This window comes from Hydra viridissima, unplaced genomic scaffold (assembly GCF_058129835.1).
Source record: "Hydra viridissima isolate aposymbiotic clone 2 unplaced genomic scaffold, HvirCarnegie_v1 scaffold_16, whole genome shotgun sequence".
Lineage (NCBI taxonomy): Eukaryota > Metazoa > Cnidaria > Hydrozoa > Anthoathecata > Hydridae > Hydra > Hydra viridissima.
Window position 1 is genome coordinate 2476839 of NW_028324315.1, and position 13810 is coordinate 2490648.

Consider the following 13810-nt stretch of genomic DNA (forward strand, 5'->3'; position numbering starts at 1 on the left):
AATATGAATAAACAAACTGCAAATTAAACAATAAAAAAACTGATTTATATTATAACTTGGTTTAAATGATGTAAATCGTTTGAAATGAATTAAATCGTTCGCGCTTAAACTTTTTTTTAAGTCCTAGTAAGATGTTGAAATAGTGATCTAAAGCACTTTAATGTTTATTTTTTGAAACGATGCTAAAATATGTATAAGTATCTTTATTTTTATCATGGTTGTAGTTTTAAAAATTTTTATAGGAAGCATAGAAAAAACTTTTCGACCTTTTTTTGTGACGGTCGTAACGTTTTGTTTTCATTAATATGCTCTTCTTATAGACCTAGTTAGAGTTCGTTTTTATAAAAAATATTATGCATAATGTTTAATTTTGCCTTTTAGTTAAACTTAGAAGTAAAAGTTATTTAAAAAAACAGCACTGAAACTTTTTTCAACGCTTCACATGACTATATATAAACGTCAAAAATGCTCATATAACCCTTACAACTTTAAAAGTATGTTATAGTATGATAAAATGATTATTTTAATAAATTTTTTCTTAAAAGTATTCTTAAATAGTTGGAAAATAAATTTAATGAAGTTATTATATCTCGCCGTGAAATTTTTATTATTTTTTTTTCCTCCGAGGTACAGATATATATACATATATATATATATATATATATATATATATATATATATATATATATATATATATATATATATATATATATATATATATATATATATATATATATATATATATATATATATATATATCTGTACCTCGGAGGGATACAACACTATGTCCATTTTCACAACTTTACAGGAGGGGAGTTTTAAACTTTTTTTCAACAAAAAGTGTTATTGGCACAGCTATTTATTGAGATGTTGAAACAATATTTTACCAGAACATTCTATTTATTGTTATTTACATCAAGCAGTTGTTATAAAATTAAAAAAAACTTTTTTACGGTTTTTTTTCACTTTTTAATGGACATGGTGTTGTATCCCTCTAATAAAGTTATTGTACTATAAGACCTAATGTGGGATATTCAATAACAAACACAACACTATTTGACTTACAAAATGTATTCAACTATTTTATTTACAATTCTCTTTACAAATACAAATAATACATCTATGTACTCAACTAAAATGGTATTTTAGATGCAAAAAACTCAGTCATCATCACGTAAGTCTCCTTCAGGGTACTCACTAGAGGTATTACTAGTACGCTTTAAGTATTTATAAAAGTCATGGCAAACTGTAGGAACATATGGTAGTAATGCCAATAGATCATTATACTTTTGTTGTGATATTGGTATTGGACTTGGTGTTACCAGTTGCAAATCGTTTGGCAATGTAAGGTGTCGCCTTCGAAACCTAACAAGGTCAATCTCCTGGTTTTCATCAGCGAAATTACTTTTCGAAAACAGAGTTCCCATGCTGTTCTGTTTTACTTGCAGTTGAACACAGGTTTACAGAAGAACTTGTTCTTTGTTGACATCTTTTTTTCTATTAATAAAGGGTGGATTTTCACATGTTTTGACATCGTACAAAGACCTAAAACTTTTAAAACCTTCCAGTTCCATATTATGCACAGTATATTTCATTGAGGTCTGTCTGACTAACTGCTGCCAATCCCAGGGCGTTAGAATTGTCATGTTGTTAAGTTTTTTTCTCTTCCGCTCTATCAGTGCATGGACAGTATCCGCCTCCATATGCGTGTGGCACTTTAGTAAAAACTTTTGAGTGATGATTTTTACTTGAGGATACTTATTGAGTATCCAAAAGAAACAAATAATAAGGCTAATATTCTTATTCTGGCCGTAACAATTATCCGACCACAGAATGATTTCTTCAATGTCACTGCCAGGAATGACGGTATCTGCCCATTTCAGTAATGCAGATCCAATTTCATTTCCGCCACGAGCTCCTTTGGATTCGTCCCACATAATACAATGGACTGACGAATCAGAAGAATCAAAAAGGGTGTAATTCAACGTCCAAAGTTTTCTCTTGTAAAAGCTCATGCAATTTGTTATAAGGGGTGACGGCAAACATTTTTGAAGATCACCCGTTAATACCTTAAGGGTATTGTTAGCCCTTTTGGTGTCCTCGCTTTTTAAATCATACCTTAATTTAGATTCATCCAGATGTGCATTATGTTCTTCCTCAATAGAATTTGTTTCATCTAGAGTCAAATTATTATTTTTTAATTTTGCTTGAAAATAATCACATGTGTCACACGTGTCTATTTCTGGTGGTTTGAAATTCAACTTAAATTTTTTGTTGAACACATTGTAGTAGAGCCATTTTTTAGCTATTAACAAAGGGTTGAAATCATTTTCATTACAATCGTCTACATACAGTTCATACATTTTCTCTATGTTCAGGTGCGGACCCAAATACTTCATATCACTCTTTTCCCTAGTGTAATGACTGCTATAATTTGGGAAGGAAGAGATGTGTCTTACTACACTTTCAACAGTGCCATTATGTGTTTTATTGACGGGAGTTTGCTTACCCCTTTGATCGATTTTTACAATTCCACATGGTTCAATATTTTTCAAAACATTAACTACCACGGTGTTTGATATAGATAGTGTATTTAAAAACATAAGTTTACATACTCTAGTTCGTATGCCTTTTACTGTAAAATAATATTGTAGAGTATTTTGTTTTGACTTATTGGAGGCAAGGTCTCGTTTTCTTGAACGGACAGTACTATGCTTCTCTACACATGAAACAATGAATTGCCGTTTTATGTCATTTCCCTTCTCCTGACTCCAGTATGCATTAAAGATCTCCTGTCTGTCACTTTGTAATAATTTTTCAGAACATTTCAGTCTGCAAGAACAAGGAGGTTTCATAATTCTGGCAGGGACAACTTTACCCTTTTTACTAATATATTCTTCACCTGCAGAATATTTACGTTTCTGAATATTACATGCCCATTCACTGGTATGAACGACACGTTTTTTACCTCTGAGTAGAAATAGATTTATTTTTCACTTTTCTCCTTACGCCTACTGTTCTTTGTAAATCTAGGCCTACTTGATTTTCTGCAATCAAATTTAAGTCTTCCTCAAGTAAACGTAGCTCATGTCCATTTGAGTTTGTTTTAGCACTAGTTTTATTTCTACTGACCTCATTTTGTATTTCATTAAATACAGGGACATCATCACTGGAATCCGTTTCAGAGCTTGGAGGTTCATAATTATTGTCCCGATCAGAATCATCATCATCTTCGTCGAAACGCAAGTCATCTCCGTTATCCTCTTCATTTTCAACATCCTTGCTGTTTGTATGATTTGGTTCTGAAACAAAACAAGTCTTATAATATTACATGTAAAACATAATATTTTGAAGTTTAGGTTCATAACAAAACATTACATTAACTGTTTGAGGTTATGTATTTCACATTAAAAATAATGAGCAAAACAGTAGCTTACCTGTAGTAGAATCTTTTTTAGAACTTTTCAATAGTTCCAGAATCTTTCTCCCACGAGAATTATGGTTCATTATTCTTACTATTACTAAAAAAGAGCAAATATTATGACTTAAAATACATCGAACTATCCGTGCGTTCTTTTGTACCCACCTGGTAAGTTGCAGTTAACTTGTTTCTCCCGAACGCTTTCGGTTAGTTAGCTATGAAGCTTTGACACTATTGGCTGCTGAGAATAGGTTGCCAGGGCGACAGCACGTAAGCGCCGCCTAGATGACACACTGCGCATGTCAACCGATCTCGCCGAAGTCCAAACTACGGTAAGATGAGGAAGTAACTGAACTTACCGAGTAACCATAAAAGAACGCTTGTGGTAAGTTACGGTGACTTTTGAATACGGTGAAATAATTCTCGATAAAAGTCTTTTAAATCCTGAAAATTCTATTCTTCACTTGAGGTAAAAGAAACATAATAAACACTGGTTTTTTAAGACTTTGTGGTGCTGTGTAAGTTAAAATCATTTTCTTTTACATTCTTCAGTAAATATTAAAAAACTTTTTTATACAAAGAAAAGTAATATATTTAGAAATAAATTTTGATGTTGCTTCAATTACTGTTCGAATGTGAAAGATTCGGGGTATTAAATTAAGCAAAGATTTCCTGAGACTTGTTTTAAGTTGCTATTAAAAATTCTCACTGTTTCTTAAGGTAAGCTTTGCAAAAACTGTAATAATCCACATAGCTCACTTTATAGTTTTTCAAAGTACAACTGGTACATAGTCCTAAAACAGCTACACTCTTCATAGCAGCTCTATCTATTGTGTTTACTTCTGCTATAGCCAGTTCAACTACATTCTCCTCCTTTTTCTACACACTTTTTCCTTTCCTGTTTCTGCCGAGCATCATCACGATTTATAAGTTAACACTTCACTTTTAAAAGTTAAGTAACCTACTTTTCTCTTAGAATTGAATTTTATAAACAAAACAATGGTAAAAGTAATATTTTGTTTATAGACTGTTTCCATTTCTTTAGACAATATGTTACCTAAGGAAGGAAGTGTTCGGTAAGATTTATATTTTTGAACTCGTTCAACTATATGGATGTTCTATAAATAATTTTTGATGTTAAAAATTTAAGAAAAGCATCAGGATGTCGTTTTTTATGCAAAATGGTTTTGAAATTATTAACATAGTATAAAAAGAACGTTTAATATAGATTTGTAAGAAGTATTCCAGAAGGCTGTGTGTTCACAAAAAAGTTGAACTTATCCTCGACCGAACGGCTTAAAAGCGTGGAATATAAACTTAGTACTGGAAGCCAATGGCAAAAGTTGGAAGATAAGAAAGATCTTAAAAAGACGAAGCCATATTTTTGTTTCTCAGTGAAGAGGGAGCAATTATTTGTCAAAGTTGAGAAATTAAGTTGTTTCCTTGAAACAGACTTTAAGTTTTCATTTGAAGACACTAACGGATGTGCTTTGCAGCCATATAGATGTGAGAAGGTTTTGATATACGGTATGCAATTAAATTCATTCCAATTTTAAAGAATATCAAAAGAAAATTATCAAAAAAGAAATTGAATAATTGAATCGATATTGCAAATTTAAGATTTCAAAATAAATTAAGTAACTTAGATATTCACCATATAATTTTTTTTTTCTGAAATTGATGTCTAAGTCTCAAATGAATCCTATGTTAGTTATGACTTCACTGTTGCACAAAGAAACTACCAGGTTCAATTTTGTCGCACTCAAACAAAACCTCTTCAATATAACAAACCTGAGGAAGGCTTACTAATTTAAGACCTAAGGGACATTTCTCTTTCCTTCTTTTTTTCTTTTTTAGTAAGTTTTTTTTTTTATAATAGTTTAAGTTTGTAACAAGTTTGTTACATAATAGCTTTCAACTTTCTTTTTCCCTTGTCCTAAAAAGGATACAAATGCTTACAAAAGTTTATTTTGAAGTTATATGTTTTAATTAAAATTAAAAATTCTTTTTGCTTCGAAGTCTGTAGTTTTTCGCAATAAACAAATCAATAAATTGCAATAATCTTCTCTCCTAAAAAAAAACCCTCTTTTACAAATTTTATCCGTTTATACTGTATACCTTGCCTAAAATGTCCTTAAAAAACAGTCATAAATAACACCAAACACATATTTGCAATTTTTTTGTCTTCACTGATAAAAACTATTAAATTCACTGTTAAAACTATTAAATTCACTGTTAAAACTATTAAATCCATAACGTCATTACATATTCAATAGCTGATATTAATCTTCCCCATTATCTGGATACTCCTTTTGTCAATTAGTCCCTAATAGTGTTAGTTAAATCTATGGATAAACACTCTCACCTCAATATTAAGCAAATTTACCCTATCTTTGGTAATGGTGTTCCACAAACGGCTGTTAATAAAACTGTAAATTGTGGACTTTCCATATCCTTATCCTTCGTTTATCTAATTTTAATGCGGCATCTTGTGACAAAAGAAAGATTTTCTTTAGATTTTTTATTGTTTAATTGGAGTCAGGTTGTAACTTACTAGAAGTACAATATTTTTTTTATATTTCAAACATCTTTTAAACACTGAACGATAGGAATTAAACATGCGGATGATTTTAACATCATTGTTTCAATAATGCAACTTTTTTAATATACTGTTTAAGCTGTTTCCTTCCCATCCTCTCTCTTGGTAGCCTCGCTAAAAAACATTTATTAACTTCAGCCAATGATTGAACCCTTACCAGGTAAATATCAAAAAGTTACCCAGCGGTGAATAAAGCCTATCAACAAGTGAAGTTCAGGTGAAGGAAACAGATGCTCAATTAAATTATCTGGATCCAGATCAATATAGACAATTCAAGGATTGATTTAGTTCTTGAACATTATCAAAATAGCTAAAGCCCATGATTTTACTGATTTATTCTCGTCTTATTTACAGGACAAATAATCTATATTGAAAAGAGTTCTTTTTGTCCCTGACTTTAGGTAAGAATTTCTTTACACCATAAACAAGTTGTTTTCCCACATTTTTAATCGAAAGCAAAATAATAACTAGAATCTTATAAGCTTAAATTCAGGAATATTTTCAAGAAAAGCTAGAAGTTGCGACAGTTTTAAACCACCATTAAGGAACATATCTAAACCATTTTTCTCTTTCAAATATTTACATCATTTTTTTAGAACTTTAGAGTATCAATAAAATATTCCTATCAAGATTTTTAGCTCCACTATTTAACCTACTTACCATAATTCTAAAACTATCAATATATCTGAGTTCTCTCTTCTTTTTCGAGCATTCATCTGTTAAAACTTCTTTGAGTAGCTATTATAATTTTCTTCATTATTAAATATAGACTATATATCAGCTTTAATTTTACCAAAATTGTTTATTAAATAGCTGTATTATTCTGTAAAATTATGAAAGACGACTGGAAAAAATTTAGATACCTTTAAACTTAAGTTACAAGAGTTGCGAACTGCTCCTCTATACTTTCCGGTGTAATGACAATGATAATGATCTCTTACCTATTTATCATTTTTTTTGAAAAGTTACCCTGACAAATCCAACAAATCGATGCCCTTTCAAAGTCTTTCTTATCATCTATACCAAATATAATACTTTTTTGTTTAATGTTACATTTGGTCCTAATATCTGGCTCGAACATTTTTTAAAATTTTACAAAAATTAAATAAACAAAAATTACCAAGTTTTTCTTTATTATAAAAGTGTACCAGATAAGTTACAAACCAAAGTTCAACAGTGATATTTTAAAAAGCAAGTTATGAAACAAGGGTTCAAACGTAGCAAGAGCGGAGCGCGCTTCATTAGAATGATCCATGTAGTGGAGCACAACAATTTTCATTTGATTTATTATATGCTGGAATATCTGCTGCTTACAAAATTTGTATTTGCACAATTGTAAATGCGACATTAAAAGAATTTTGAAGTAGGGGAACTTGTTGTATCTTTGACCACTTTTTGTTTCCGGGCGTTTTTTTTCTTGACTATTGAATCAATTTATACTATTCAAAGTTTATGTTATACTCTTATATTTTGCGCAAAAATTATACTATTGACTTTTTTCTCATTCAACCAAAAAGTATCATTTTTGAGCGTTTTTAAAAAAATACTCAAATGGTTAATGGTACAACATGTACGCTGTACCTTTAACCGAGTTATGTTGTTCCTATGACCATAATGTTATTAATATATAATCATGAATTATTTAGACTTTTAATAAGTAATCATGACATATTACAGCTTTGCTATATGCTATAAAGAAATATCTGGCCAACCACATGTTAATAAAAGCTTACATAACCATTTTGTAAGCAATTAAAGACGTTGCCGCCGCAAGTTAAAACCAGGAAACATTTTTTAATGGTCTAAAGTAAAATTATGTTTCTTGCCACTTTTATATTACAATCCCAAGTAAAACATTTTTTTGTAATTCAAGTAATAAATTTTATTTTGAACAATAACTACTAATTGCAGCATTACCCAAATGTGATTGAGTTGTACAAAATGTTTTTAATTTAGATGTTACTATCTTTTAGATAATTTAAGAACAAAAATATATTTCTATAACTTGCTACACTAGCTGGTGGCCTAGGCACAATTAGAAATGAACTCATTGTACCTAAGGTTACCAATTTTAAAACCCTTTTACTTGGCGGAGTTTTATATTTTAAGTAATTATGTCGATATCAATAGGAAGTAATTGATATGATATGATCATAGAAAAAATCTGGCCCTAAGTGGATTAATATCCCCTAAATAGGTTTTTAACTTAGAAACCTCTTAAAACCCAACCAAAACTATTTTTAGTTGTCAGATTCATTTAGATTTGACCATAATGCTTTTTAGAGGAAATCTTTTAATGCAGACAATGAAAAATATGAAATTAAAATATATTATGTTAAATAACATTACTGTACAGTAAAAGATGTCAGATCAACATCAAACATAAGATACTGACGTCTAGATGATCCATGACCAACATTTGGTGGTGGAACTTTCATTATAATATCTTCAAGTTCTACATCATAAATATTGTCATCTCGTAAAAATTTATTGTCTCCTGATTTCTTATGTTACTTAACTTTGTAAACTAAACCACTTTGTGAAATAAACTTCAATAACCTCTGCCACATATTGTCTAGAGCATTTCTTTCCACTTAACTTGACAAGTGAGAAACTTTTTGAAACAATTTCACTATTTTCTGATTCATTATCAAGTATATTTATTCCAAAATCAATTTCATCAAAACTTTAAATATTTAACTTGTGTCAGAATGTTGATTAAAAATACTCTGTTTTGCCATGGATTTTCTTTGTCTTGAAAAAGGTTTTTGATATTGTTCATTATTAGATTTTGAATGTAAAATAACTTTCATTTCAGGGTATCAGTTAAAAAGCGTGATTTTCCCTTATGCCTTTTTGTAATAGCTGCCTTTCTTAATTTGGCTTTTGGGTGAGGTTGTATTATTTCAGGTGAAACAATTTCCAATGTTGATGGTAAATTGCCAGGAATGGTTTCAACCTCATTGCTATCATTAGAAATGCAAGTTTCAGTATCCACTATTGGCCTATCGGTAACAGTTGCAGCTAAGAAGTCAATTTCAGTAAAAATATTTTCATTAAAGGGAAAATACCCAGTGCATTAAAAACTGTTAACAATATTGTTCGGTACAAAAGCACGAGGATAGGCTTGACCAACAAAGTAAGATATATCATAAATTGTAACTGGTTTACCAGCATTCCCTGGTGATATCATCCAATTATTCATGGCATTATTATAAAATATTTTAAATGGACCAAAAACACCATGATCAAGGGGTTGCATTTTGTGGGTTGTGTGTGGATGATATGTCATTAAAATTATGTCCGATCTTTTAGCTTATTAAATAATAGAAATGTTAACATGACTTTCATGGTTATCCATTATTAAAAGAACTGGTTTTTCTACCGAAGGTCGTACATTGCTAGTAAAATGCTCAAGAAATTGCACAAAAATGACTTCATTTGACCATCCAGACTTATTAGCTGCTCCAACACTTCCAGGAGGAGCACCATTCAACATATAGTTCTTAAATTTTACTCGCTGAAATACAAGTAAAGATGGAATGCTACTTCCAGTAGAATTAATGGCTCCAATCATTGTTACATTATTGCCTTGTTCTGCACTAGTCATACTCCCTATTTGCATTTTGCTCTTTGGGACTAGGATTTTTGGTGGTACATGAACCGTGGTAATTCCTGTTTCATCACAACTCTAAATGTTTGATGGGTCAAAATGATAAAGTTCTAAAACATTTTTATAATTTTTAAACACAATTCTTATAGTTTCTTTATTGAATACAAAAGATCTACGAAAACTTATTAGCTGCGGTTTACGTAAGGATAACTTATCATTATATCTTTTCCGAAAATCTCGTAGCCATTGTTCACCAGCACATTTATTCTTTATCCATGCAGTTTCAATTTTTTTATGGTTTTCTAAAGCATACTCATATGCAAAGAATTTTATTTGCTTTAATGTAAGCCCATAATGCATATTTGCAGCATCTGCCAAGTTTTTTACCAAAATTAATTCTTCTTTTGTTGAGAATACTTTTTTTGGTTTCTTATATGAATACGAATACTGGGTTCTTACAGATTTTTTAAACTGCTTTAACTTATATATTAAAGTTGATTTTTTAATGTTGCAATATCTTGCTGCTTTACTTAAACTCATTTTTTGTTGAAGAACAAAATTTACTGCATCAAACATATCCCTCTTGCAAATCTTCTTACGAAAAACACCAACCTTATTCCTTGGCATTTTAAGATTAAAACATATTAACAGAAATGATTATATATTTATTTGCTCTTACTTCCTTATTGTTGTACAGAAATCAAGTACAACTTTATAATCAACTTAATTATCAAGTTGCTACAGCTACCAACTAACTTAATTATCAAAACTGATTATCAAGCATTATAAGTACATAAAAATTTTTATTCCAATAATGGATTGTGTTTCAAGTGTAAAATTTATTCTTATTTACCAATAGAAATATGTAAAAGATAGTTTGTAAATAAATATATCACTTATATTATATTTAAAACTTTCAAAATAGCAGCAAGAAAACAATAAAACGCTTCTCCCTGATTTTTACATGCAAAAGCAATACCGTACAGCTGTCTGATAAATTTGATAGAAATTTTTTATAAAAGTGTCCTCTTAAAGTTCGCATAGAATTAAAGCGCAATACGAACCAGTCAAAGGTTCAACGTCCTACGCTTGTCAAAGGTACAAGAGTTGTCATGGACTAACAGACTGACTTAGAAACTGTGACACGGACTTATTATAGAACGCCGTTGTAAAACCACGGTCTCGTTGTCTCATTTTATTTTAAATCTGATATAGAAAAGTTAACAAAGCGGAACGTTTTGACTATTCAAAAAAAAAAACTAATTGGATGTTTTTGTTTAAAACATTGCGACGTTGAAAAAAATAAAAACGAGCTTAAACTTTTTGATCAATTTTAAATAGTGTTATATATATTTATATATATATATATACATACACATAACACTATTAGTAAAAATATAAAATTGAAACATGGCTTCATTAAACAGCCTTAAAGCGGCAAGAGACACGTTGTTAATTGCATATTCAGAGGACATATTAGATGATTGTGAATTCGCACTGCTCTATAAACTAAACAATTCAAGAGATATATATCCTCACTGGGACTACAATAAGTTTAACCTATCATTGTTGGATGATGCACAGTGTTGGACCGATCTACGTTTTCGTAAAATTGACTTACCACATTTGCTAAATATTTTCAGATTACCTGATGTAATAAAATGCTCCCAAGGAACAATCTGTAGTGGAATATAAGCCTTATGCATTATGCTTAAATGATTAGTGTTTCCATGTCGCTATACTGATATGGCAAATACGTTTAGAAGGAACCCTACAGAAATTTGTCTGATATTTAACACAGTAATTGATCATGTTTACAATTCGCATAGTCATAAACTATTACTTTGGGATCAACCAATGTTACAATCAAACAAACTTCGAGAGTTTGCTGATTATATCCATCGAAAAGGGGCACCCCTAGATAACTGTTTTGGTTTTATCGATGGAACTGTTCGTAGATTTGCTAAGTCTAAAACAAATCAAAGAATTGTCTGTAATTGTCATAAAAGAGTCCATGCACTGAAATTTCAAAGTGTTGTAGTTTCCATTGGTATGATAGCAAACTTAGCTGGTCCTTTTGAGGGTAAAAAACATGATAGCACTATGCTATACGAATCTGGTTTATTGCCACAGTTGCAGAAGTTTGCATGGCATGATGGGAGTCCTTTATGCTTATATGGCGACCCAGCCTATCCACTTCAAGTACGCCTGCTAGCACCATACCGAAGTATGAATGTTACACCAGACCAACTTGCATTTAACAAAGCTATGAATGCACAGCGTGTTAGTGTTGAGTGGGTATTTGGTTTAATGACAAATTATTTTAAATTTATAGATTTTAAACAGTCTCAAAAACTTGGCTCAAGCCCCATTGGAAAGTTATATATAGTTTGTTCATTGTTACAAAATGCACACACTTGTCTGTATGGAAACATTGTTTCAATAGATTTCAGATTATTTTGGTTTAGAAGCTCCCTACAAGAGTATTTTCAATAATTTAATTTCAAATCATATTGATACTTCCTAACTAATGTTAGTATTGCCTGTTGTAAACCTTACAGATAGTTATTGATAGTCTTGTTTAACTTTCATGGTTCTATAAAATATACAAACATAGTAACAAAAAGAATTATTTATTCCAAAAAGAAAATGCCTACACAATAATTTTGTTCAACAAAAGTATAGTTTATTAAAAATAAAAACTAATTTCTTTTTTCTAATAACATTTTTAATTTTTCTGTTTGTTGAGCAAACATATGATTAAACATGTTTTGAATATTATTTTGTTGTTGCTGGGCAAGAACTCTTTCCTCAGCTCTTTCTTCTCGCTCAATGCGCCTATTTTCCTTATCTGCTTCCATTTTTTCACGCAAAAATGTCAATGTATCACTTGATGATCTGCGAGAAGATTTTGGAGAATTGACTTCATTATTAAGGGTTTTTTGTTTCCTTGTTTCCCCTAAACGCTCCATAGCAGTATTTCTTATACCTAAAGCTTTCATACGATCTTCATCTACTGCATTTTTTCTTTCTTTAGATTTTTCATCTTTCTGAGCATCTGTGTCATCACTGATTTCAATTATTTCTTCAACCAAAATGTCATATTCAGTTATTTCTTCTCCGCCTTCACCAGAAAGTTTTTTATCCTTGTTCGCCTGAACAAGTTGCTTTTTTAATAATAATCGATAATCGATTTCGTATTCCTCTGCTTGTAAGACAGAAACCATTTTTGTTTAATGAATCAGAAACCAGCTGCCACAGCTGCCCTCACTCTTTAACTCCAGGCTTTTGTATTAAAACACCTAAAGCTGCCACTTCTCTCATCATCATTATATCTTTTTCAATATTCCACTGCATACATGTTCTAAATAAAAACAGTTAGTTAATGTTTATGCTAATTCGAATCAAATCCTGATCATAAATTGATTGATAAATTTTGATAAACATTGATATTAACATATTGTATTTGTATCAAATGTAGTTTATAAAATTTATATATTTATAATTGATATATAATTTGTATAAACTAAATTTGGTACAAATACAATATGTAAACATCAAGTTGCTATTTGATATATGTTCTAATATAATTATATAATGCATGCAATATATAATTATATTTGCATAAAATATCATTACAATTTAATTGCATCAATGTAAAAATATATTACCAAGTAAATTAGCAATATCTCTCAAAAGTTGTGACATGCTTAAATTTCATAACATTTCTAATAAATTTAAAGGTTGAAAAATCTTACACAACAACAGTTTACCTTTTTTGGTTTGAACTTGATAAAGAAGATACAGTATCTGAATTTGAATTCGATAATGAAGATATAATTTCTGAATTTGAACTCGATGAAGTACATGTAATATCCACTTTTAATTTGCCGTTTTGTAGAAGACGCTGAAATTGTTCTTATGAGGTTGAGAAGGCGACTTTAAAAAATCAAAACGTTCAAAATTATTCCGCACCAGTCTTAATTTGGGATTTCCCTAGCACTTTTAACGTTCCCGTCTTGTTTTCTAAATCAGGCTAATATTTCAAGATGCACTTTACGTTTTTGCAAAATGATAATAGTTAGCCAAAAGGACAGGGTGACTAAAGGTACAACGTGGTCAAAGTTACAACAGGTTCCCCTACTATACAAAGCTGAGGCATAAGTTATTATTCAAA

At 30.3% G+C, this 13810-nt stretch overlaps 4 protein-coding genes and 1 pseudogene across 7 annotated transcripts in view; 2 read left to right on the forward strand and 3 right to left on the reverse strand.

Moving 5' to 3' along the window:
• Window positions 1-13810, reverse strand: part of LOC149877309 (uncharacterized) — a 318348-nt gene that overhangs the window by 180949 nt on the left and 123589 nt on the right. The gene's annotated exons all lie outside the window — the stretch shown is intronic.
• LOC149877320 (uncharacterized) overlaps window positions 1-13810 on the forward strand; it is a 52084-nt gene that overhangs the window by 21298 nt on the left and 16976 nt on the right. For all 4 annotated transcript variants that reach the window (XM_090073819.1, XM_090073822.1, XM_090073820.1 and 1 more), the window contains 2 exons: window positions 4467-4497; window positions 4650-4948. In XM_090073819.1, the coding sequence (XP_089929945.1) occupies window positions 4467-4497; window positions 4650-4948 (330 nt within the window). The remainder of the gene's footprint in view (window positions 1-4466; window positions 4498-4649; window positions 4949-13810) is intronic.
• LOC145189360 (uncharacterized) lies at window positions 2965-3800 on the reverse strand. Its single transcript, XM_080065974.2, has 2 exons — window positions 3438-3800; window positions 2965-3302 (listed from the first exon to the last, which is right to left on the reverse strand). The coding sequence occupies exons 1-2, from the start codon at window positions 3505-3507 to the stop codon at window positions 2965-2967; spliced, it is 408 nt and encodes a 135-aa protein (XP_079922100.2). The 5' UTR covers window positions 3508-3800.
• LOC145198019 (uncharacterized) lies at window positions 11044-12129 on the forward strand. Its single transcript, XM_090074231.1, has one exon. The coding sequence runs from the start codon at window positions 11380-11382 to the stop codon at window positions 12127-12129; it is 750 nt and encodes a 249-aa protein (XP_089930357.1). The 5' UTR covers window positions 11044-11379.
• LOC149877321 (uncharacterized) lies at window positions 12336-12990 on the reverse strand (annotated as a pseudogene).

What these genes read in the sequence shown, in the direction of transcription:
- LOC145189360 (XM_080065974.2), bottom strand. Translation starts at nt 3,507, where the DNA reads ATGAACCATAATTCTCGTGGGAGAAAGATTCTGGAACTATTGAAAAGT. An exon ending in TAAAAAAGATTCTACTACAG is followed by an intron (nt 3,303 to 3,437) that starts GTAAGCTACTGT and finishes GTTTTGTTTCAG; the next exon opens with AACCAAATCATACAAACAGC.
- LOC145198019 (XM_090074231.1), top strand. Translation starts at nt 11,380, where the DNA reads ATGGCAAATACGTTTAGAAGGAACCCTACAGAAATTTGTCTGATATTT.